This window comes from Pleuronectes platessa, chromosome 16 (assembly GCF_947347685.1).
Source record: "Pleuronectes platessa chromosome 16, fPlePla1.1, whole genome shotgun sequence".
Classification (NCBI taxonomy): domain Eukaryota; kingdom Metazoa; phylum Chordata; class Actinopteri; order Pleuronectiformes; family Pleuronectidae; genus Pleuronectes; species Pleuronectes platessa.
Genome location: NC_070641.1, coordinates 15,628,673 through 15,653,878, shown reverse-complemented (window position 1 = coordinate 15,653,878; position 25,206 = coordinate 15,628,673). Strand labels below are relative to the sequence as shown.

The following is a 25,206-nucleotide window of genomic DNA, read 5'->3' as shown; positions in this document are numbered from 1 at the left end:
CCCATTGTATGATATCAAGTGATATTAAGAAGTTGTAAAGAAGTCAGAGAAGTTTAAATATAGTGTTTGTGATTTGTATAGCTGAATTTGATAAATAAGAAAAATAATTTCTGATCAAATGATGACTATCCAATGAGATAGATAGATAGATAGATAGATAGATAGATAGATAGATAGATAGATAGATAGATAGATAGATAGATAGATAGATAGATAGATATATAGATGGATGGATGGATGGATGGATGGATGGATGGATAGATAGATAGATAGATAGATAGATAGATAGATAGATAGATAGATAGATAGATAAATAGACAGACAGACAGATAGATAGATAGATAGATAGATAGATAGATAGATAGATAGATAGACAGAACTGTCTTTGAGGAACAAAGACTGTGTATTTTCAAAAAAAAGCCACCCACCATTAACTCATTTACACTTCAACAGGATTACTCAGTGCCTCCAGCACTGGCAGAGGATTGGCCTGTTCTCATACACAGACATAGGGTTTTATCATTCTGCTCAATCACACTCTCTTCCCCTGCCTAATGGGAGCAACAGGAACAACGCAGCCCAAGATGTTACCTGTCCACATATTACTGCCGGGGATTAAAAGAGGTCTGACTGTGCAGTGTGGGGGACAGATCACAGTTTTCCCCCTATATATGAGTAAAGGACTCTCTCTCGGTGTGTGTGTGTGTGCTTTCTGGTGGAAACTGGAATCAGAAAGGTGTAAAGATGAGCACAACACCAGAGTGTCTGCTGAGTCAGGAGAGAGAACAGCTTGTCCAGTGGGTGTGTGGGTGTGTGTGTGTTAGCCAGATCTGGGTGTCCTCCCCTCCTAACCTTTTCCACCACAGATTCTTCTTTCTGTCCAGGCCGTGCTAAGATCCTCAGAGAATGTTCTGCTCTTTTCATTATGCTGCTAATTTGTGGAATAACGAGAGACACATGCAGTCTGTTCAACATGGATCTGGATCTTTAGTCCGGAGCACATTATGTAATGGTTCATTACAATATTTACACAATTGCATTTACCTGATGCAAACAAATCCTATTCACAGAAGAGGTGTGTTAAAGTACGTTGTCTGCCCTGGAAGTTCTGAGACGGCCAAAGCCACAGGTCACTTTGGATAATGTCCGTACACAAGTCAACAAAATAGACAAATCAGGTATTATCCTTTTCCGTCATTTTAATGAAGTATTGCTACACATTAGATCTTTAAATTCGTCTCCTTACATTATCCTGCCTTGTCAGACTGGTGCAATCAGTGACAGAGAGGCATGATGCAATAATAATAACCCGATCCTGCTCTGTGTTTATTGTGTTAAATGATATGGGTACATTCAGCCAGCTGTTCACAGCACAAGTCAACTTTTCTATATGGAGCCGCTAAGGATCACTGAGTCCAACAACAGAAAATAGTCCACTGGAGGTCTCTGCAAGGGCAGGCGTGTCCTTGTCTCCAGCTGGACTGAGATAGAACATAAACTCCATGTTCAGGGCTGTCTGCTCCCTGCTAATGTTCCAGCCACTGCATTGTCCTATTTAGTCCTCGTTAATATCAATGACAAAACAAAAACGCTGTGCTCTCGTGCATATAAATAGTTTGGACAGTGCTTTTTGTTTCAATTTGTAAATGGGACAAAATTAGAAGCTGGGTCATAAATAAATTAAAGAAAAAAATAATGGAGATTTAAGGGTTAGTGGTCACTTTTCTCTTTTTCTAAGAGATGGCCTGAAAGAACCCACAAAAAAACAAAAATATTCTTTACATGTGATCTCATATCTTCATTTTACTCAAAATTTATTTTTCACTGAAACTGTGTTGTTCGGTTCATGTCACATCAAACTTTCGTCTTCATTTAATTGTACAACAAATACATTGTACTATATATTTCAAATATTCTAATATTCTGGAGCACTATACTGCCGCATCCGTCTCTTCATTGCCGTTCAACCCACACAGTCTGCGACTTATTTTAGTCACACAACCAATTCAACCAATGCAACCTATCACGTTCTCCCCCTTTGTTGTCATCACACCATGCAGATAAAGCCATACTGGTACCGTGTACTGGTGGTATTAATTTAAGCCTCGGAGGATAAAAGATAAAAACACAGTTTGCGGTCGGGGAGAGTGTCTTCACATGTCATAAGCATGATTAAGTCAAGATCTCACTGAATGTATATTACATAATCACAGCTCATTATGGATCCAGGACCCAGGGCCGCTAATCGGTACATCTTGTACGTACATAAAAGAACACGCTTTAACTTTGAAACATGCATCTGATCCCATACAGCGGGAGGTTGATGGATATTTAGTACAAATGCATGTGTGTTATAAGTGTTTGCACAGATGTCTGTTCTGCTCTTTAGATGAATGCTCTTAATAATATTAGACCGGTGGTGCAGAGGGAGGAAGGTGTGAGAGGGTGGAAACAAATGAAAGATATTTTATTATAAAAAATTAGCTGAAGATTATGGACAGAGAAACCCACCGGTGTTTAGTACAATACATAAACTTTAATCTTAAGTGTTATTAGAATAAGAAGTGCTTGTTTTTTAGTGGTAGAATAGATGTACCTAGTTAATATTAATAGTTAGGCTCATCTTGTTGTGTCCAAGAGGAGTCATTATAAAATTCGTACTTCAAAACATCTAGAAACAGTAGAGAGAGTACTTGAATGATAAGTAAATATAAACAACAACAAAGTGTTAAGGGGGCACAGTTATTGAATTAAAGTATTAATTGTTTCAGGATGTGTCAAAAACCTTATACGTTTCAGACATTGTGATAATATCAGATTTTAATATGGAAAAGCACTGTCAATACTATTTTCCTATTGTTTTTTTGCATGGTAATTTTCATTCTCCAACTTTTACTTGTAATTTCTTTAATCCACATGATTACTCTCCACAAAATTAACCAGAGTTTTATTTTTTCAACAGTGGTTTGTAGCAGTTTTTGAAAGGTACAGATAAATGATGTTGTTCTTTCAATGTGGGGATTTACTTATAGGTAGCAACAGCACTGTGTGTGTGCACGTCTTAACTGTGACTGCTGATAATTTTTGTTATTTGCATCCTGCCGAGTCATGTATAGAACCTGGTCAGTGGCAGAACAGCTCAACATCTGCAGGCTGCCAACATGACTGAGTGCAAAGGTTCAACTCCAGCTCCAGTTGACGTGCATTTTTTTTTAAGTACAGGGCCATTTTGGTTTCCTGTCTGTGCCTGCGTACAGACAGTCCCTGAAAAGAGTTTCCATTCATGGCCACTGCAACAGACTGTGAGAGCAAAGTTACCGAGGACACACAAAATCTGAAAGTACAGTGTGTGTTCTCACATTATGCTTATGAAACTGTGAATGTCTGGGTACAGTACTCATTCAGGTGTGCATACAGTCCACACACTTCCAAGAGATTAATGAGTAACAAACACACTGACAAAGAATAATAACTTTTACAGCGAAAACTAAAAATAACAATGTTTTCATGAGAATGGTTTAATTTAGCTGAAGGGACTGATCTTGAATTGAATGGTTATGTCATCCTCTTGCCACTGGGATACTAATAAGCAGACAAACTAAATGTCACAGACGCTTTGATCTTCAAAGGCTCCGAGAAAATCCATGATAAATGAAAGCGGGTGGAGGCGTTCAACCGCGCAGTTTTGATTAACCGCCATAGAATAGCCATGCTAATCCCGATTAAGTGTATCATTAAACCCCATCTCCCCTCTCTCTCTCTCTCTCTCTCTCTCTCTCTCTCTCTCTCTCTCGCTCTCTCTCTCTCTCTCTGTCACCCTCTCTATATCGCTGCATCACTTAATATAATCCACAAATATGTTTTCCCCGCCGTTACCAAGCAACACAAACCAACTGTTGCCGCCATGACTCAAAAACACTGAATGTAGCTCCTGCCACCTCTTCACCATTACATAGCATTTGGCCCTTATATACAGAGAAACAAGTGTCATTACGCCATTGGACTGCTGGACGGGTGTTCTTTGCCGTATACAGTGACAATGTCCATTAATGCTGCTCTTGACCATAAAATGGACCCCCTGACCATCCATACATACTGCATGTGAGAGAGTCAACAAGGTTGCAGCTCTCAACGCAGCGAGGGAACACTAGATTATTCAGACGCACCATCTGCCTCACATCACATGGCAGTCTGCCGACATCTGTATCCAGTGTTCTTGTGACAAAAGATGGACATTGTGTAATTTCACGGGATAAATTGTGTGGACAAAAGTTTGCCCTGAAAATGAGCTTTTCCGTGTAAGAACATACTAATTCAAGAGAGGAGGAGTGGGAACTGATCCTTACTGAGAGATTCTATAAACTGTATATTTTTTTCACAAGGAATGACATGAGATTTAAATTGTTTATCTGTTTATCTATGAAGGATAACATATTCCTCTGACAGAGCTTTGCATTGATTTCTAGCAAACAAAGCAGATTGACCTGATGTGGATTTGTCTTCTGGGATCAGTTTTGCGCGAAAGGCAACTGTGAAGCTAATTACCAATTGGCACTGAGCATTTTTGATTCTGTTGGAAATATACTTTTTATTTTACAGCTGAGAACTTATTTGTACATTAGCAGCAAGAATACATGTACTTGAAGAACTACAAGACGACTCTAAGATACAAATTTATGATGGCTGCCATTGGGTACTTTCTGCGGCTGAAAATTTGTCACATCAAGGAACCATGGATTTAAACTCTTTGTAGTTCTGCATTTAGGACACTGTGACTGTTGATCTTGTCGCCCAAAGAGGTATATCATGAAGACAACAACAGAGGCGTGTGTAAAAGAGTGTAAAAACAGGCGTTACTACAGATGAGCCATTAAACTCTCGCTCCTTTAGAGGTCACAACACATGTGAAATATTCCACAAGACCAAAAGAATCTTGGCTAGACTTCATTGTGTCCTTGCCTGATCTCCTTAAAAATATCCACTTACCACTTATACCTATAATGTGTTTTAATAAGCTTGGTTTTTCTACTCAAAGGTGTTGGATACTACACCTAGTTAAGTCGACCCCTGCAGCTCCTCACAGCCAAAGAATAAAAAAAAATGGTTTTAAAGCAAAGCAATTCAATCCTCCGTCTGGCAGCAACAACAAGGTATTCCCGGGTAATACTCAGTGTAGTCAGATACACACCAGCACACTTTGTTCTTGGTAGGGCTTAAGTAGCCAGGTTCCCCGAGGTCAGAGGAACGCTCGAAGCACGATGCTGCTCATCTTGGACGTTGATCACTATCATGCTTCATAACCATGGTTGGTCAAATTAAGGCATAAGGGATAATCTGAACACAAAAGCTACGATAGGGCAGAGTGAACTGAAATGCCCCATGGCTTCAGGGGAGAGAGCACCACAGTTCAGTATCTGCATGTGTATGAGTTCATACAGATCCGATGCTGCTCGGGTTCATGTGTGATGTACATCTGCCGTATATGTTTGTACTTGTTCCCCCCCGCCTCCAGTCTCACATTACCAATCATCGGTTCCTCCATAAAGTTCATCCCCGGGGTCCCATCTGCACTCAGGGCCAATTATACATGATTAGCTTAGTGCAGTGGCTAGGCTAATAGGGAGCCAGTATCGACCCGGTCTGTCATTCAGTCAGCCCACTCTGTGCTCCTGCTGTGGGTAATGGCTGTTTGGGCCCCCAAGAGCTCCAGTAACGCGGTGACACACAGATTGTACGGCCTTGTTTCCCCCCCCTTTTGTCACATGGTCCAAGAATCCACCCTCCGAAGTGAGAGGAAATTCTATTTTGGGCATTTCCACATGGAGAATTGGATCATTTTGATTTCCCACACCTCCTAACCTTTAAAAGCACCTGCACCCTCACTGCTGCTCCTCCGTCTCCTGCCCTAAATACATCTGTGATGTGTGAATTTGTGCTCACATTGGTCCGGGCGGGCTGGAGCCAAACACAGCTGACATTGGGTAGGACGTGGCATACAGACGGGCTGGCCTGCCCGTCCAGAAACAAAAAAACAACCATGCCCAGGTTTTAGATAAAAACCAGTGTTCCAATGTGAACTCGGAGAAAAACAACTTAGGCAAGAGAAGAAGAAGCAAACTCCACATGAAAGGCCTCCCCGCTTGCCAGCTGGCAGGTTCGAAAACAAGGTCCTTCCTGCTGTGAGGCGAAATGTATCTTCAGCTGCAATTTGTCTTAACTATACAAATCATGTGTTTGTGTTAATAGTTTTCACAGTTACTCAAACTATTCCACAGCTGTAAACCTTTATTGCACATTCACAGACTTGAATTTGTGAGCTGCATGCTGTCAAATCATTTGTGAACATTATATTAATATTTGACTCAGAGAGGCAGACCGGCCGAGACCACCACGTGTTTTTATCAGTTGGCTCTATGCTCTCCTATCCTTTCCCTGCACTCACCATTAGTCTCACCGACTGGTTTCAATTATCTGATCAGTGGTTAGAAGTGGACCAGTGTCTCTAGGAAAACAGTTATAAAGTTCTCATTTATAATTGCAGTGTATTCATGGGCCATCACAGTCATTAAGATTCTTTTTATCTGAAATGACCCAGGCAGACTGTTTCATGGAAATACTAACCGATGTTTATACTCCGTGAACTCTGTGAAAACGTCCTATGAACACGGACAGCCCTGGCGAGGCAATTTAGCACATGTGATCCTCAATGCTACTTTCATAACAGAAACTACACTCATCTGTCCTCATCACAGCTGCCCGGCCATGAATGTTTTTTCTTTCTGAGTGAAATTAGAGGCAAGAACATTTCAGTCTGCTCCCCTCTTTCATGAACTTTAATTCAATCACCAGAAATTGTGGAATCCAATACATCTTCACTGCTGGAGAGTAGTGTTTGGTTGGAAAATTAATCAGTGTGGGTAATTGGTCCCCTCCATTTCATTTCGACGCAAAAAAAATGGGGAATCTATAATAAAAGAAAAAATGAACACGACCATTCTGGTTGTTTTTCCCTATGTAAAGACAAATAATGTATTTGGAAGAATCTGGGAAAGATCATTGGGTTTACAATAATTACTTATTTAAGGTTAGAGAACCTCTGTCGTCCTTTTTATTATTATAAACATGCGATTAGGGTTATGGTTCAGTTTCAAAGAGGAATCCAAAAAGCAGCTTTATGAGTCTAAAACTTCTGTCCTACGTGGATTTGTCACTGCACAAAGTCTCCCAGCGTTCTCCTTGCTCCGCTCATAATTACTCTAAATTAATTGTTATATGATCCAGTAGAAGCCACGATTCTGTAAGATATCAACTGCGTTTCAAGAAACACATGTTTTCTTCACAATATCAAGGAGACATACTACACTACCCACAATCCTCAATTCCAAGTAGGTCTTGGTCTGAATCAAATGTGTTACGGTCACGATTCAGTCTCCACCTCCCTCAGGTATCTTCCATTACTGAACATCCCTCTGCCCAGCTGTTCAGAGTCTAGTCAGTGGCCCCGTACTATAAATAGAAGAATGTTCCCTGTCCCTGTTGTCCAGGCTGTTAATGTTGCAGGTTTTCCTTTCTGTTCCAGGACAATGTGTCATCGCACCTTCCCTTCTTTGTGACGTCAGAAGCTTTCTTATCCTTCTGTGTCTGTATTTAGATCTTAGTAATATTGAGCAGTAGCGTTACCACAGTATTGTGACATCATAATAGTGTTGGGTGTTGTCAGGACACTGTACATGAGGTTAAAGTGGAGCACAAGATCTGCAGGCAGATTGATGCAGCAGTTGCTGACACACAGGTGGCAGATTTCATTTTTATTTTTTATTTCTTTAACCCTATTCGGCCCACAGATGTTACATTGCACAATCTGTTTGGGACGGTTGATTAAAACCTTTTCTTTCACGGAGTGGAAATGTGTTATAGCATGGTACACAATGTCAGTCTAGTGAACTTGCTTTTTTTATTGTGCTCAATGAAACTGTGTATATGCATATTTTTAAGATACATAAATTGGTATTATTGAATCATCAGAGGCGCTTTATAAATCATCAAAGCCTATCTTTGAGGCTAACCTCTATATTTGATGCCTATGGCACAGAGGCAGGTACAAGGCTGAGGAGTCTGGCTGTGAACAGCAGGAGACGAGCTTTTCTCACTGAGAACTAATTGGCTTCTCGCAACCAAGACCTGAGGACGAGTCTTCCTGTAATCAGTTGTTTTTCAGAGTCGGTCTGCAGCCGGTGAACTCACTTGTTTGTATTGAGCTGTTCATGCATTTCCAAATAAGGGTTTATGCCTATGCTTGGTTTTTTTAGGAGATCCAGATTCAGAAAAAAGTCTCTTCAATGGAAAAATTACCAATCTTATTATTATCGCTATTGAGGTACATGCAATATAAATGGACAATTAAACACGTTTCTCTTTGCACATTGCAAATGTATAACAATATGTAGCATATGTATACAATTGTATTATACACTGTACTTGTATATTGATAATCTAAATATTATTTCTATTTAGAAATAAGGTATTCATAAGATATTTTGGGGCCTGATTCATAGGACAGTGCAAGATTGAAATGGGGAGTACTTGAGATACTCATCTCTTCTCTTTTGATTTCATCTTATCTTTTCTCCTCTCCTCTCCTCTCCTCTCCTCTCCTCTCCTCTCCTCTCCTCTCCTCTCCTCTCATTTCCTTTATTGTAAAAGTCTACCATTGATTTTTGTAACATCCACTGTGGATACATCATTTTGACATTTGAGAAATGTTTCCCATTGACATATGCCTTTTCCTGCACTTTAATCAGACATGCAACATTTCTAAGATTGCAACATGCGCCGCTGTTGTTATGAAACTCCGCAACATTCAATAATCACTGCCCATTTCATGAGTCTCATGAATGTTTGCCATTCAATGCTTTTATTTCCTTTTTAGAATGTGTGAGTGCGTGTTTGTAACTGTGCGCTAAGTGAGTGATTTGAAAGCCATGTGATAATAGCTTCCTGTTTACACTCAAAAACTGTGACAAGGGCTGAACACAGAGTGGCACCCAGAGACATCGGGGCTCATTAACAGGGGCTGAATCATGGGGCCGACCTGAAGTCCACCGTACCAGTGCAGGGAGCATGCCTGTGTATGCTGACTATATCATTATTGATGAACGTGCATATTAATCCAAACAGTAGGAATGTCCGTGCTGGCCGCCGACCATAACCCTCTGAGCGGTTGGAGGCATCGGCCTCACACTGAGCCACTGAGTTGGTTATGTAGTGGTATTGTAAACAAAACAGAGGGAAATTGGCAGTGCCGGTCATGTGATCCTTGTGTGTTATGAAATCCAGTTTTTTTCTTATTTGAATGGCAGCAGCCAGAGCGAGACTGTGTTCTCTCATCATGGACTGAATGTGAACATCTAGGTTGCACTACATGTGGTTGCTTCTCCAATAATTGGTTATGAACAGTTTAATTTATTTTCTTTGGATAATTTCAACAATTTTAGATTTTTTAGATTAAATAAAAGGTTCAGTGTTTTTAGTATAATTATTATTTTGTAATTTAATACTTTTTTCAACCCTTGACAAACAGGAAAGTTTATTTTTTAATTTTCAATTTTAATGAATATTGAAGAAATAATACGTTTTTTCACAGACCCAACTACAACTTAATCTTAAAGTCAGGTATCAGTGCGATTATTATAGGACTTTGTGATATTTTTCCAAATTCAACAATACATTGATCGATAGGCAAGTGACATCAAGTGTAATACATACAATTTTAATCACATATTTCCAAAATGTAATATCTGATACCTCTTCATGTATTCTTAGTTTATCGATGCAAATGCAATGTGGGATACAATGAGCAACCAATTGGATTTTTTTTTGATCACGACAATATGTGCAATATACCGGTGAATTGTGTGATGCGGTCCTGACGTACAACCTCCGTAGACCTGCAGTTAATTTATTCAACGTTACAGGGAGAGCAATTTGGGTGTGAACTCGCTGTCGACTGGGTGTCATCGCAGTCTGCACCTGTGAACGGTGCCCAGACCTTCCTCACACAGAAATTGAACATTTCTTTCTACCTGGCACATACATGAGCCACGACCTGCTAGAAACGTTTGAGTGTTGCGTGGAGTATTTCACACACACCACCTGGTGCTGGTGTCACATCCACCAGCGTCGTGTAGCTGCTCATGTAATATTTGCTGGCGAGGGGACCTCAAACGCTGATATAACAGCCTGGAGGGGAGTTCAGCTGACATCATTAATATTTGGTATTAAAGGGGCGTGTGTGAGGTGGAGTTTAAAACATCAATTCCTGCCACAACACTTGCTACCTTTCTCTCCTTCCTTTCCTCCCCCTCTTTTTGGTGTCTGCGTGAAGCTGTAAGCGTTGCGTAAACGCTGCAGCTCACTGACGTCTAAGGTTAAGCATTTATAAGATCACTAACTGGTAGTGAGCTGCTCAGTGAGGTAACACAATAGGCCATGGAAAGAATTAGCACCTAATTTTCCCAAAGGTGCTTTTCATTGTACTGGCCCACAAGGAAACCAGTGATCTTTTGTAACACCTAACACGCTGGTCCTGAATGAAAGGTACTTAAAACCGACATTTGAACTGTTATTTTTGTCTAATATTTATTACCAACCTATCTCAGGGACAGATGCTTGAACAAATTGAGGCCTCATCTGTGGGGGGAAATTGTGTAATAGGGCATTTCACATAATAATTCATCTGGCTGATTATTTTCTTTATACAGCATAACTATGTGTTATAAAACCTGGGTTGCCATCACACTTTTCTTGTCATTTTGGTCATTTGCACCAAGGGTTTATATTTGGGGATTATCACCTCCACAAAGGAGCTCACGTTTACACCCATGTCTGTTTGTTTGTTGGTACACAAAGAGTACTGCAAGGGCGGATGACCACACAATTTACCATTACCAAACCTGGTCGAACGATGCAGTACGAGTCAGGGAAAGAACCCCTTTACATTTTTGATGTAGATCCAGATCAGGAGGCAGTTTCCTTATGCAAAACTGTACATTTAACCTTCAAACCAATTTATCTCTCAGAGATTTGGGTTCTACACAATGACTGGAAAGAAATTATACTTACTTACACTGCATCTACTCATTATATATTAACATGATATATTAACCATGAAATGATATATATTTAAAATATGGTGAAATATCACTTGAACTCACTTTTATACTTTTCAGCCTTTAACAGAATTAAATTACCAAACGTATTTAACTTACAATCTAATGAATATAAGTTCTTTAACATTAAAATAAAAATATTATATAAGATGTACAACCTTGTAAATTATTTTCTAAACAGATGACAAACAAGAAGAAGGATCCATGAAACTGATGCAAACCAGCAAACTTGCCACAAACTGATCTTAAAAACATGCAGATACTTTCCATAGAGCTGAGGGGAACTGCAGAGAAGATGGTAGAAAGACTTTGTTGAACATCAACATGAATAATACAAATGTCAGTTTTCTCTCTGCATCCATGCTGGACACACATCCCTCCAGCATTGTGAGGTGAACTCAGGTCCACACCAGCAGATGCAGTTGTCTGTTTATTCATTGTACTTCCTCCCATTTAGAAAATAACCGTGTGTCCTGAAGATCTCAGGTCAGTCCGGTCAGTCGGGGAGAACCCTCTGAACCACGGACGGGTGAGTGTATGTAAGGTAATCAACAAATGTCAAATCATTTCTGATAATGAAGAGAGGCTGAAATTCTCAAAAAACACAGTTCGAACAACCTGTTCCGTTCTTCATCGTCTCTCAAAAGGCTGTAATTGCGCTGATGGTTCAAACATAATAATCTGCTGTGTCCGTTTCCCTAATAGCGAGATTACCTTTTTACCCAACATGCTCAGTAAAACAGGTCAGGGACATAACATATCAAAAAAGGAAGGTTTCAAATGGTGCGTGTTTGCCATTTAATCAGTCAAATTGTTATCTGTGGCTTGTGTTGCATGTCACGCCGGGAAGCCGACATCAGGTTGCATGTCACAGATAATCACGGAGTTGACAGATTGTCCGTTTATCAAAACATACAGGTGGTCAGCAAGCTAAACCTGGACTGATGCCAGCACTCTGATTGGCTCTGAGAACCTGATGCCTTTGTATTGGAAACCGCCGGCTCATGCTTCATTCATCAGTTTCCCTGCAAGATGTCCCAGCCTGACACGCAACAGCCCCGGGTCTCACGCCATGTAAACCCAGCGTGGCTCCTCTTTCCATTGGCCTACGAGATCAGGTGGCCTCTCTTACACCACGAGGATCGGGTTCATCAAGACTGCTCTTTCCATACTGACAGATCTTATCTCTCTGTTCTTAAACTGAATATCAGTTTAGCCAGTTTTTTCCATTGGTGGAACCAGGAGAACTGAATTTCCCAGTTTGGTTTTCCTGTTGGTTCCTGTAAACCCAGCAAACTACACTTGTAGTTGCAGTTCACTGCAAACAGAGTGAGCCATGTAAACAAATCACATGAGCACAGACTTCTGAAGGCTGTCCCTCTGTAAGAGCGTGACATTTTGAACGGAAAAAGGAACAAAATGGACTTTGATGCTTTTCCACAGTTTACCACATCTGGTGTTTATACCAAGCCAGAACACAAAATATTCAGCGAATGTAAAAAAGCCCTTGGGGAATTCAGTTCTTACAAATTGTATTTTAAGAAAAGTATCATGACAGGGCACGTGCACATTGTCCCATAGCCGGCCATTGGCATCAGTTACACAAGTGTGTTGACATTGGGCATGATTCGGAATTTACTCTGGGACAAGATATTACATTTTTTGGACAATCGAAACTTTTAATATGTAACAATTCTTCATTTAAATTATTAAACCTATGTTTTGCCTTTTGCTGGCTTGTTTACTTACATCATCAAAAATGCTTCGTACAATATTAAATTCCTTATTTTGTTCAAGGTACCGAGATGTTGCATCTTCGATTTGTGCGTCTCTGCTGTCCCTTCTCGGGCAAGTATGAAGAGGAAAACGCACACTGCTAGCGAGTCGGCTTGGAACTGATTGTGCACGTGTCACAAAGTTTGGTTGCAACTGCACAGCGATGGAAGTTAAAGCGAATCAAGCCACACAAGGACAGTATTCATATCTGCTCTGTATTAGGTTGTTCTAATATATTGAGTAAGAGCTTATGAAAATACAAACATAACAATGGCTTTAGATGTATTTAATACTACCTGAGGAAAACTATAGTGGAATAACTGGGAGAGAACATGAGGGCAGTGAGCCTTCACCATCTCACACATGGCTTGATCAACCGACTCTCTTGGCCTTGCTGTGAGGACACGCTCCGGCACTGACGTTACCTCACGTCCACATCGCCTCCGTGACGTGGAGCACACACGACCCCAGACCCCGTGTAGAGCCGTGCAAGTCAATGTGGAATAGCTCTACACGTCCCCACGCACACACATGCGCACATGCTCTTGCTGAGTGCTAATTCGACTTCTCGCTGACTGATAACGTGTCGAGCATGTTTCTCACACATGGCTGTTCATGTGGGAGCCACCATCTCAAGGGACGGGGGATGGTTGAGAGGGGGCTGATGACACGATGCCCAAAATGTAACAGTTCTACCTGTTATCAGATTCCTATTGTACGCAGGTACTTCCATACCAACTACGCCACTGCTGTTTGTGGAATCAGACAGTCGGCGTTTTCCGGCTCGGCCACTTGATGTTTCAACCATAAAATGCAAATAAGATCCCACCACAAAATATTATAAAGAAAAGTATTTCCTTACGTACCTTTATAATTTAGGTAAAAAATAAGGTATCAAAAAACATCCTTGGACCTATTTCATCTTTTTTTACAGGACTGGTTACATCACAACAAAACGTGGCTTTGGTGCTCCCCCCCCGAAGATGAGGGTTTATTGCCACTGGATCCGTCACATCAACAGAACATATTTTCATATCCGCACCGTGTCCTGACACTTTTTCCTTCCACGGATCGTGTCCTTTTTACTAATTGATAAAGCTAAAAACGACTGAGTAGGAAATTAGTCTGTGTGATTGGCCCTTGCCTGAGCCGGCTGCAGCTGATCTGTTTACTCTGCTTCAGGGTCACGTTGCCAGGACAGCCAATCTGCAGAGGTGCAGTGAAAGCAACAGAACAGGCAGGGGCACAGACATGGTCCGAGACAAGGTCCGAGACAAAGATGCCTTAAGGACAAATTGTACTGTGCCTTATGTGTCTGTTCCGTCTGAGACTGACCCTGAGCCGGTCCTCAGGTGAGCAGCCGCGGTTTGTGGAATTGTCCTCGAGGTTCGAGTTCTGTAAATGTTGATGTTGTTTCTCTCCCCTTGGCCAAACAAATATAGCAACTCTGTCGGCTGGGTTGTTACCTTGACCTGGTCTTGGCTAATCTGTCAAATATCCACTTTAACCAGAAAGTCGCATATGTTTCTTCGATTTTTAAATGCACTGTACAACCTCTTTGGGCATAAGTTGCTTGAGTCTGCTCTGCACTTGACCAATGCATCTAAGAATAACAGTTTGATTCTGTGAGCAGAATATAAATAGCACTCGTGAGCAATCACTAAAAGCTGATCCAAATCTGTAATGCACAACACAGATTGATAAAGATGTTTTCCCCTATGGACGAGAGTATTTATGGTCCTCCCTCCATCATGTTATAATGCGTGAAGTGTTATGACAGAACTGGACAAGCCATTCTGCACGTGTCCTGTTGCTGCCTGTTCCCTCCTACCTGGTAACACAAACCCATCGCCCAAGACTTGAACAACCAGGCTTAAGTACACCTATCTGATTTCAGCCTCGATGGCCCATAGGGGGATTAGAATGGTCATCCATGCTGACAGGTTTTAGGTTTCACATGAAATCGAGGTAAATACGAAAAGTTGGCACTTTTTACAGCTGTGGTGGACATTGTGTGAAATATGGTTTGTATGGTTATTTAAAGCAGTGTTCAAGCAAAGCATTAGAGATAAAAGATGAAAGAGAGGGAGCAAAATAACGGACATATCAACCCACTCAATCCAGTGCTGATACAAGGTTGTCTACTCAGGGAATCTTGACATTTAAACAGTAATCAACTACCTACTGCAGTGAAATGATTTCTTATATAACTTATTAAATAGGACGGGAAAAAGGAAGTGCTGGTTATGTGGCCAGCATATAAATATTTAAAACAGGGCTCAGTGGAGGCAAGGTTAAGTGGCCATCACATAGGAGACACACATAAAGACGAGTGAACAATGAATGGTTACAGTGGAGGCTGACACAATCACAAAAAAGCATTGTTCACAAGTGATCATCTCTCTCTTTACACACAGGTGAGAAGTTGAAGTGGAAGGTGACAAACGGTTAAGGTGGCAAAGTGGATGAGCAGATTATGAGTCACAACCATGAAGACTATCTTTAGACCATCCTGCAATTAACACCTATGAGAAAGTCAATACAAATGGGATTGTATGGCCCCCAGTCAGTTGTTACAACCTTTTCACTTGCAGTTGTATTTTTTCATTATGACATTTGTAAATTGTTGCTCACTCCACAGTGACCTGATATTTTACCGATCTGTTTAATATCTCTGTTCACCAAAACCTCCACAAAAACAGTTTCTTCCCCCACGCCATCTCACTCCTGAACAGCCAATCCACCGTGGCACTGTGCAATAACCCTGGTTCTTTATAATAACCACTGTACAAATACTCCTGAAGTTATATTATATTGTAATTATATTTAATTATATTATTTATTTCACCCTCACTGTACAACTGTAATACTCATACCATTCAATATTTATCCCTGCACTTCATTTCTTTCTTTTTCTTAGACCATCGCATTGTTTGTTTGGTTTGGTTTTGTGTTGTTATGTGTATTCTATGTAAGAACATTGAGAGCCACTTCACCATGTCAAATTCCTTGTTTGTACAACTTACTTGGCTAATTAAACCTGATTCTGATTCTGACTTTTAGGACTTAAAAGTAAACAAGGGAAGAAAATAGCCTCCTTATCTGTTATAAGACCATGAAAACAGGGTTGCCAATTGAACTGTTTCTTATTTATCTGACAACTCACGCCTGATTATCTGAGCTGGGGTTTTGGAAACTACTTATTGTTTATTCATCTTCTCTGGATTTCTTAAATTTTTTGGGGAAACTAATGTTTATTTGTCGGCCCTGGATGAAAGTAGAGAGTAAATACATGTTTACAGTTATTATACAGTGATGTGTTATTTATAATAGTGTTGTTGTAACAGGTTGACACTCGTGCATGTTAAACAACATGCAGATTCTTTGTCCCCTGTACAATGCCTGGCGTGCTGGTGTGCGTGCTGTCGTGCACCACTGCGCCCCCCTCTGTTCTCCTCACACACACAACAACTCCTCAGAGAAACTCTATTTTCTAAATACTGGTCCCTGAGGCGACAAATAAGGCTCCTTGTTCGACTGCTGCTTCAGCTGCCTGCACCTCTACAACGATACAACCCCAAATTAGGTCAATCTGGCTACATGCACGTAAGACTTTTATGCATATATTGTCCAACAAACTATATTATGTGGACTAATGCATACAATGCAAGCAACTGTGTGCATGCTGATATAATCTACCTGCATCGTATGTAAGGGTTTTAACGTTCAGATCATGTTTGTTGGCAGTTCATTTACAAATAAGCATGACAATATGATGTTCAAATCTATCAAACAATGAAGTTATCATGTGTAAAATCAAACCCGCATCTTCCCTGTATTGTGCTGACGGGGGGCCGGGCACATCTGACGCACAAAAAACCACCATAGTAACACTCTGATTTCGGGTCTTTCTGCCGCTTCGCCATGGATGGAGCATGACGCGTGACGCATGAGGGGGGGCGCGGTTCACTCGCCCCATAAAAAGCCAGCATGCGCTCTTCCAGCTCCAGAGCGAGCTCGCAGATCGCTGGGACTGAACCTTCACATCACTCCAAAGGATTTAAACCTACCCCCCACAATCTAAACCAGCGTCCGCGGGGTTTTGCAGCAGTTGCAAGCATGATTAAGAAAATGTCTCCATCCGAGAACGAGTTCGACATACCGGCCAAGAACTGCCACAGGATGGTGATCCTGGGCTCCACCAAAGCTGGGAAGACGGCCATCATCTCTCGGTTTCTGAACGCGAGGTTCGATGATCAGTACACGCCGACCATTGAGGATTTCCACAGGAAGTTCTACAGCATCCGGGGAGAGGTTTACCAGCTGGACATTTTGGATACATCTGGAAATCACCCCTTCCCTGCCATTAGGAGGCTTTCAATTCTCACTGGTGAGTTTGAAACCACTTTGCGCCTCATGTCACGCGGATCCCTGCAGAGATTGGTTCAAATTCAATGACTATGATTTTATACTAAACTTGTTTTTTCGCTTTGTGTTTCACAGGTGATGTGTTCATCCTGGTGTTCAGCCTGGACAACAGGGAGTCCTTCGAGGAGGTGCAGCGCCTGAAGCGACAGATCTACGAGACCAAGTCTTGCCTGAGAAACAAAACCAAGGAGAACGTGGACGTCCCGCTGGTGATCTGCGGCAACAAGTGCGACAAAGACATGTACCGGGAGGTGCAGGAGGAGGAGATCGAGCGCCTGGTGAACGGGGACGAGCACTGCGCCTACTTTGAGATCTCGGCCAAGAAGAACACCAACGTGGACCAAATGTTTCAGACTCTATTTACAATGGCGAAGCTGCCCCTCGAAATGAGCCCTGACCGCCACAGCAAGGTTTCCCTACAGTACTGCGACATCCTCCACAGAAAGTCCTCCCGGAACAAGAAGTGCAAAGACGACAACGCATACGGGATTGTGGCGCCGTTCGCGCGGAGACCCAGCGTGCACAGTGACCTGATGTACATCAAGGAGAAGGCAGTGGGAGGAGGTCAGGCCAAAGAGAAGGGCTGCATCATCTGCTGACAGTGGTTTTCCGTCCCTGTGCAAGAGACTTTTCTTCGAGACTTGAAAGAGCTGAGACAGAGTACAGAGCTCTGAAGACAATAAACTGTGGTTCCTGATGCCTTTTGCGATCCAACCTGAGCTGAGGCACGTGGGGGCCGGTGGCTCAGCTCGCTGCTGTGTGTTGACGCTCGAACCGAAATGCTGTAAAAGAGTTTGCCAAGAGCAGCACTTCAGAAAGAAAAAAACGTTTACATTTTTACTATTTTTTTTTTTCAAACTCTGGATGTTTGTTGCATTGTGAACAAATTTGACTCTGAATGTATATTTATTTTGTCTGTCAATTTTTGCAGAAAATTAAAACCTTGTTATTTTCATAGTCTGTTTCCCCCTCCTCCTTTCTTTCACACAAATCACAATAAAATTGCTCTAAAACAGGACTCAGGCTAAAATGCACACGTTACTGCAGCCTGCCTCTGCTGGAAAGTATGATTCCTCCTCATGTCACTTCATACACAAACTGCTGAACCGAGAGTCCATTAGGGACCCGTAGCCCACTCACTACAGTTGAAAGCACTTTCACTCACATTTAACTCGAAACAATCTGTCCCTGCCATTCTGTGGATACAGGTTCTGAATCACTGGATTTCAGAAACAAATCCTTTCTTAAACCATCAAACATAACAAAGAATCGCTGTGAGTTTTCATAACTTAAATAAGTCAGAATTGGTCAAGGCACGAGATTTAAGCCAGTTAGATCTTAATGAACTAATTTTATTACAAAATATGAGAGTTGGTAGATCAGAAACTTACACAATGAAAAACTACATGTATACAAAGTCGAAGAACTAATGTGCATCTTTAGAATAGAAAAACAAATTTGAATAGAGAGAACAATGTCTGGAAAAATACTGTTCACTGCAACTGAGAGAGAAGAAGCATCAGTCCCTCTTCCTTTTTAACGTCCATCCAGTCTCTTATATGCTGTGGGGAGGATGTCCCTCCTGCACCGGGATCGGTCTCCAGTGTCACGATGCCTTGGGCACGTCAAACATGCACAGACTCTTGTATTTCTGCAGCAGCTGGTTCTTGGTGCGGACCTGCTCCCGTAGCGTGGTGAGCTGCTGCTGCTGCTCCCCCGGGCTGCAGTCGATCCCGGGCATGTTGGAGATCTGCTCCCGAGCCTCCTGGATCTTCGTCTTCAGCTTGGCCAGCTCCTGGTGGACGTCCGGGCTGTCCTTGTCCATGCTGACAAGACAAGACAAGGACACATGGCTGGGTTAAACATCACACGCAGCCCACGCGTGTTTTCATTTGAGGACGAATCTACATTCGTTGTTTATGACTGTTAGCTGCTAACGTTAGCTTCAGTTAGCACACCGACAAGCTCGGACACTGCAGTGAACGCAGGTAAACGAGTTATCACAGAGCAGTGAAGCGACAGTTCATAACAACACATGTCTGCCATCTTACCATTTGATAATTTCATGAACTAAAGGCAATAAGGAGCAATCCTCGTCTTCCTTCTCCAGCTTCTGCTGAGCCGCCGCCATCGCGACGCTGCTTACTCGCGGCGCAGACAATAGACGTCACGTATCAGCTGCTGACGTCAATACACAGAAAATCGCCCCTAAAGATTCAAATAAACATAAATAAGATTAATTAACTCCGTGTAATGCAGAACAATTATTTGAATGAGCATATTAAAAAAATACAAACGATAATTACTGAGTCAAACAATTAAATGAACCTGCTAAAAATGGATAAATAAGGTACTTTTTATTTATTTTCTGCCGCGTAGAAAATAAGACACACCACTTTACCATTTCTCTAAACGTTAATTTATAGTTATTAAAAAGAACAATCTAAATTCCTGTGTTGGTAAATTTATTTCATCTAATTTTAAGACTGAACTCAAATTGTTATAGCTTGATTTAGATTTAAACAAGATTATTAGGGTCCGTGCACTGACAGGCACTTACAGACTATTGAAATTGTAAGGATTATTATTTATTTTTTAAGGCAAATTAATTGGCTTTTTGAGGGCTTGAACATGCTCAAATTCTTAAAAAAATTTGCAGAAAAGTAGAAAGTGGTGAAAATGAACGTATTCTGGAGGAATTTTCAATGGGCTTGGTAAAATGGCTCAACGGTGCCCCCGGAGACCCCTTGAACACGTTCACATTGATCGATCTTCACAAAAATCGATACACAAGTGTATCATGACCAGACAAACAAAAAGGTCTAAAGGTGCAATTTGTCCACATTCTTCATGTGCTTAGTTTCTCTTGGGAATGAGCAGGTAATCCAATCCTCCTGCGCAGAAGCAGACTGTGCACATCCTGCGCAGAAGCGAACTGCGCAGGATATGATTAATCATAGTCAATTTTAATTTATTTTTAATAATTTTATATTTTTATTTTATTTATTTTAATTTAAATAGTGTAAGATATTGTGCAATGAAAAGTTGGTTAAAGTTCTACCAATTGTAGGGGTTCAGTATCTTACTAAGGACACTTGGGGCATGCAGATGAGGAAGAGCGGGGATTGAACCAGCAACCTTCTTGTTAGAGAACGACCACTCTACCGACTAGGCCACACCGCCTACTCATTCTCACTAGAAACTAAGCACAATAAGAAGAGGGACACATTAAGAAGATGTAGTAAAGTAGTGTCTACTTTACTACGTATATTTGACCTAACTTAAAAGTTACTTTTATTTTTTGGGTTTTAGATAATGGATGATTTAAAATACTTTAAAAACCTATTGTTAGAGAATAACCCAGTAGTTTCCAACCTTCATGCACAGACCAGGTGAGGCCTCACTACTTATTTCGAAGCAGACTGCTGCTGCTTGTTTCCATGTGATGTCCTGAGGCTGCCCCCTGCTGGCTCTTGGGTTCCTCTGCTGTTCTTGCTTGGTTTGTGCAGCTTGTGATTAACTAAAGTTGCCCATAAAAGAAAATCTTTATTATCCTTCAAAGGCAATTTGATGTACAACCAGCAACCAGTGCACAACAAAAATAAACCAATATATACAATGTAAATAAAACACAATATAAAAACCCTATAGACTAAGTAGCAGGGGAAAATTAGCTTTATTTAATGTTGTCATATATTACTGATTTTATTGACTTTATAACAATGCATCATATTTTGTATCGTATGTGTTTTCAAATTCTGAATTGGGAAAGTTAGCAGTGGCCTAACTGAAGCTATGAAATACATTTATAATAGAATATAAATGTAAGTTTCTTGTCCATTTGTCGGTTTTTTGTTTTCTGTCTCCTTGTTTGTAATGTACATTGCACCTTTTGAATAAATAAAAGTAATATAATATAGTATAATAAATAAATATCTGAAGCAAAAAATGGAAATACTTAAGAAAAGTACACCTCAAAATTGTTGAGCACAAAATTTGAGGGTGCGTACTTGGTTAATTTTCATTTCACTTTTATTTCCTCCCTTCATCCTTCATCGTCACTTTTTGGGGGTCATCCACACAAAAATAGTTTTAATGATAGTTTCTCACGTGGTCCATTATGTCATGATAGTATAACTATATTTATCTTTTGGAAATGGCCAAATATATATATATATATGTGTGTGTGTGAGTATATATATAGATATACCTCAGTTTGCAAGCTTTTAGATATCCTGCCATTTATGTAGACGTCAAGGCTGTTTCCCAAATCTTTTCATTCATATCCCTGATGGCCTATATTCCCCCAGAATGAGGCCACAGACATACACAGAACAAACAAGCCTGACCTGCAATGAGCAGAAATAAAAACTCCTCACCCCACTACTTAGCAACCTTAAGCATCTGTACCTGCTGTGTGACCCTACGTGGCATTCATGTAGAGTGAAACATGGCAACCTGTGTAAATATGTGTGGGCCCAATGACACGACTCTTGTCTGATAGACTGACGATGACTCACACTTGATATGTGTTTTATGGATCAGTGACGTGTTGCATTAAGGTTATTTGAGTGTATCGCTCTTACTTGTCTGCACACTTGGCTGCCTCATGTCGTAATTAGATTAATGATACAGCATGAAAGGGGAAACCTAGCAAGCTATGGACAATGCTCAGCATCACCACAGCTTCATACACTATATTTCTAGGCAACGGCCAATGGCCTCTGATTATCTCAATCGCAGTTGCCTATCTCTAAGTTGGTATCAGCACAATGCAAGTAAAGAAAGCAAATATAAATTTGGTCTGGTCCATTTTTTCCTCCTGTTGCATTGACCCAGTATCCTGTGATATGAGGCCTCTGCAACCCACTGGCCTCCCTCTTCTCTTATTCCTATAAGCAACATTATAAACATCTCATTTTATGTTGCTAAGTCAGTTGATAATGGTAATATAGCATTTGTTGAGTTGCATATCTTCTCACTGAAATCATTACTGGTCTCTGCCACTTGTTGAGAGGCTATGGTGTTTGTTTTAAACCTCCCTGACCTAAATATTCTCAGAGCTATTTGTTCTCATCAGAGGACGGGTTCGACCGTTGGTCTCCTCTGCTTTCCACACAACATACTCCCCACACCTGGTGAATACTGTAGGGACACATTCTCATTAGCCACCACAGCGGAGAGTCCACTGCCGTGACGCAGCCGGTAAAGACTTCATTAAGAGGAGCTTTTGTGAGAGTTAAGCACTAATTTAGACGTGAGGTTTGTTGGGTATTTTTTATCCTGTGGTTGGACCTCCGACTGAGCGACAGTGTTGACGGCCTAATGACACTGAAACAATCATTCTGCGCTCAAATTTACTGAGCGCCACAAGTGGCTGAGATCTACGGAGCTGGTACATATGACCCAGATCTGAATTTGTTGGGGATTAAGTAATCCAAAAATGAAAGCTCAGACACCTTATTTCGGTAAAAGTAGGTCATTTTGTGACCCATCAATGTCATCCAGAATATCATTCATAGTGTTACTGTAATTGGATTGAAAATAGAATGCTGAAGCTGTGTCATGGAGTAAAATGACAGCGGTTCCTTGCTCAGGTAAGTATTAGATTTGTATGCGCACATGGGAGTTTGTTACATTTGACATTTTTTTTCTTTGTTACTTTTGTTTCATAAAAATGCATCCTGAGTCACTGTGACCCATTTCCAGCCTGGGAACAGGAAGAGACTTGCTGCCTCTCACTGTTTGTCAGAATCACTGATGAATGATTTGCTTGGTCCCTTTGACTCTGTGAAAGATAAATGAACTAGCGTGCGAACCTCATTGCTTAGATAGAAATGTAAATATGATGTTGAACATGCGATATGAATCTCCATTGATATCAAAAAGCAGGATTACAAATAGTGGTAACATTGAGCCTTGTAATATCTTAATAATACATGTTTGAATATGATTCTAACTGATATCATTCATACATTTAAACCGTCATTATGTTTTCATGGTTATCTGTATGAAATATAATCTTTGGAGCTCTGTCACGAAGATAACATTATGAAAAGTTTGATGAGACCTAGGTTTTGATTATATATCCTGTTTTTTTATTCTCAATATAAACTTTAACAATTTAAGCCACCCAAGACGAGAGTTGGTTCCATAAACTTTGTCAATCTTCTAAATACATAAGAAAGTCCTGGAATTATACTTTTAAGGATTTTCACAGGCATAAATTATAATTATTAACGGTTATTTTCTTTTTCCAAGGTTTTGTTCCACAAAAAGAAAGAAAAAGTGCTTATAGAGGTCACATATATTAACAGATGTTGAGTGTCATTGTAAAACCTGTCGAATGTGTTTCAACATGATCTCTCTATTATTTACTTTATCAAACAAGCCTGTGCAGCTTCTCCACAGTCTGAAGAATAATGTAATTAAGAATGAAGCAGTTATTCTGCCATGGAGCACCATCAATGAACTAGAAAGGATTTTCTTATATATTTACTTTCAGCAAAGACATTATTAATACTTCTCATATTTCTCTCTCTATTTTCAAGTAAACATCATGTAAATATCAGGCAAGCGCTAACTCAGTGAGAAAGGTCAAAGACACAATGGTTTCATACAAATTCTGGCTCCGGACTGATTTTCCTATGTATGAACTTAAACTGTGACGCACTTGCATCTTTCCGGAAAAGATCTCATGTGCATCTCCGAGTAAACTTGGGATTTATGGCTGACGAGGGAGTTCTGGATAACTATTGGGCTCAGGTTCATTTCAGGCAACTCCAGTTTATTCCCTACATAGCACTCCCCAAGTGGCCGGCCTCGCCCCACCCAGAGCTTCTGTGCTGACGTCTCTGTTGACAGCTTCCAGCAGATGTGCCGCCTCCCAGCATCTCTGGTACAGAGCCGGATGCTGATATCTTCCCTGATGATCTGCGCTCTAATATTAGCATCAGTCTCCATATGCAAGTTAATAACTGTGAGATACTGAATTTGCATGTGGTTAAAAACTGTGAAATTTCCAATGTGAAAAAAAAACATATATTTTAAGAGGTTGAATAAATTCTACTGATAGATTTAATAAATATCTGTGTGTTCAGTATGCCAACCCTACGAATAACTTTGGCTTTCATGTGACTTCTTTAAGCACACAGAGATTTTTCCCTTTTCTAAAGTAGAGTCACTGATCAGTCAAATATAAGTAGTTAATTTTGAATGTTTCACCAGACTGGAAGTGTGTAAAAAGTTTTTCAGTTTTTCACATTTTTATGTAAAAGATGGAAAGTTCACAAATATATTAGCGTCAAATTGGTTAAAAGAATCATTTACTACTCACTAAATGAAACATGCAATTGATTTGACTCTAGATTGTTAGATTACCACCACAGACCCGGCTCATCGTCATTGGGGTCTTTCCAGGGCAGTCAAATTTCCCTCGAAGGCCGGGGCTGAGTTCCACAGAGCCTTAAAATCTCCTGGGATTCAAAAGGCCTCTTTGGTGCCATAACTACATTACAGCTGGTGTTATTGCTGCAAAGGATTCACGCATGCTTTGAACAAGTCGTGGAGTTACTGCCAGTTGGCCCTGCATTCGCATAAGCACTCAGTTTATGTGAATCGGTGTGCTTGTGTATGAAAAGAAAAACATGCTTGAAATCTTTGAGTAGTTAAACAAATTATTTGTCACATTTAACATTTAGCTGTTTCATGTGTATTATTAATCCTGAACGTATACCTCAGGCAATTGAAGTAATTCTTAAGTCATTTAGTCATTTTTATCAGATTCCTCGGGACGATGCTGCATTAAAAAAATAAGGAGATGCATTATGTTTTG

At 40.6% G+C, this 25,206-nt stretch overlaps 2 protein-coding genes across 2 annotated transcripts; one reads left to right on the top strand and one right to left on the bottom strand.

Moving 5' to 3' along the window:
- Positions 1-16,976: 16,976 nt before the first annotated feature.
- Positions 16,977-17,971, top strand: LOC128458939 (dexamethasone-induced Ras-related protein 1). Its single transcript, XM_053444007.1, has 2 exons — positions 16,977-17,334; positions 17,448-17,971. Exons 1-2 carry the CDS (start codon positions 17,064-17,066, stop codon positions 17,969-17,971), a joined length of 795 nt encoding a protein of 264 aa, XP_053299982.1. The 5' UTR covers positions 16,977-17,063.
- Positions 17,972-18,703: 732 nt separating this feature from the next.
- On the bottom strand, positions 18,704-19,550 carry med9 (mediator complex subunit 9). Its single transcript, XM_053443590.1, has 2 exons — positions 19,424-19,550; positions 18,704-19,198 (listed from the first exon to the last, which is right to left on the bottom strand). Exons 1-2 carry the CDS (start codon positions 19,501-19,503, stop codon positions 18,979-18,981), a joined length of 300 nt encoding a protein of 99 aa, XP_053299565.1. The 5' UTR covers positions 19,504-19,550; the 3' UTR covers positions 18,704-18,978.
- Between the last annotated feature and the right edge of the window lie 5,656 nt (positions 19,551-25,206).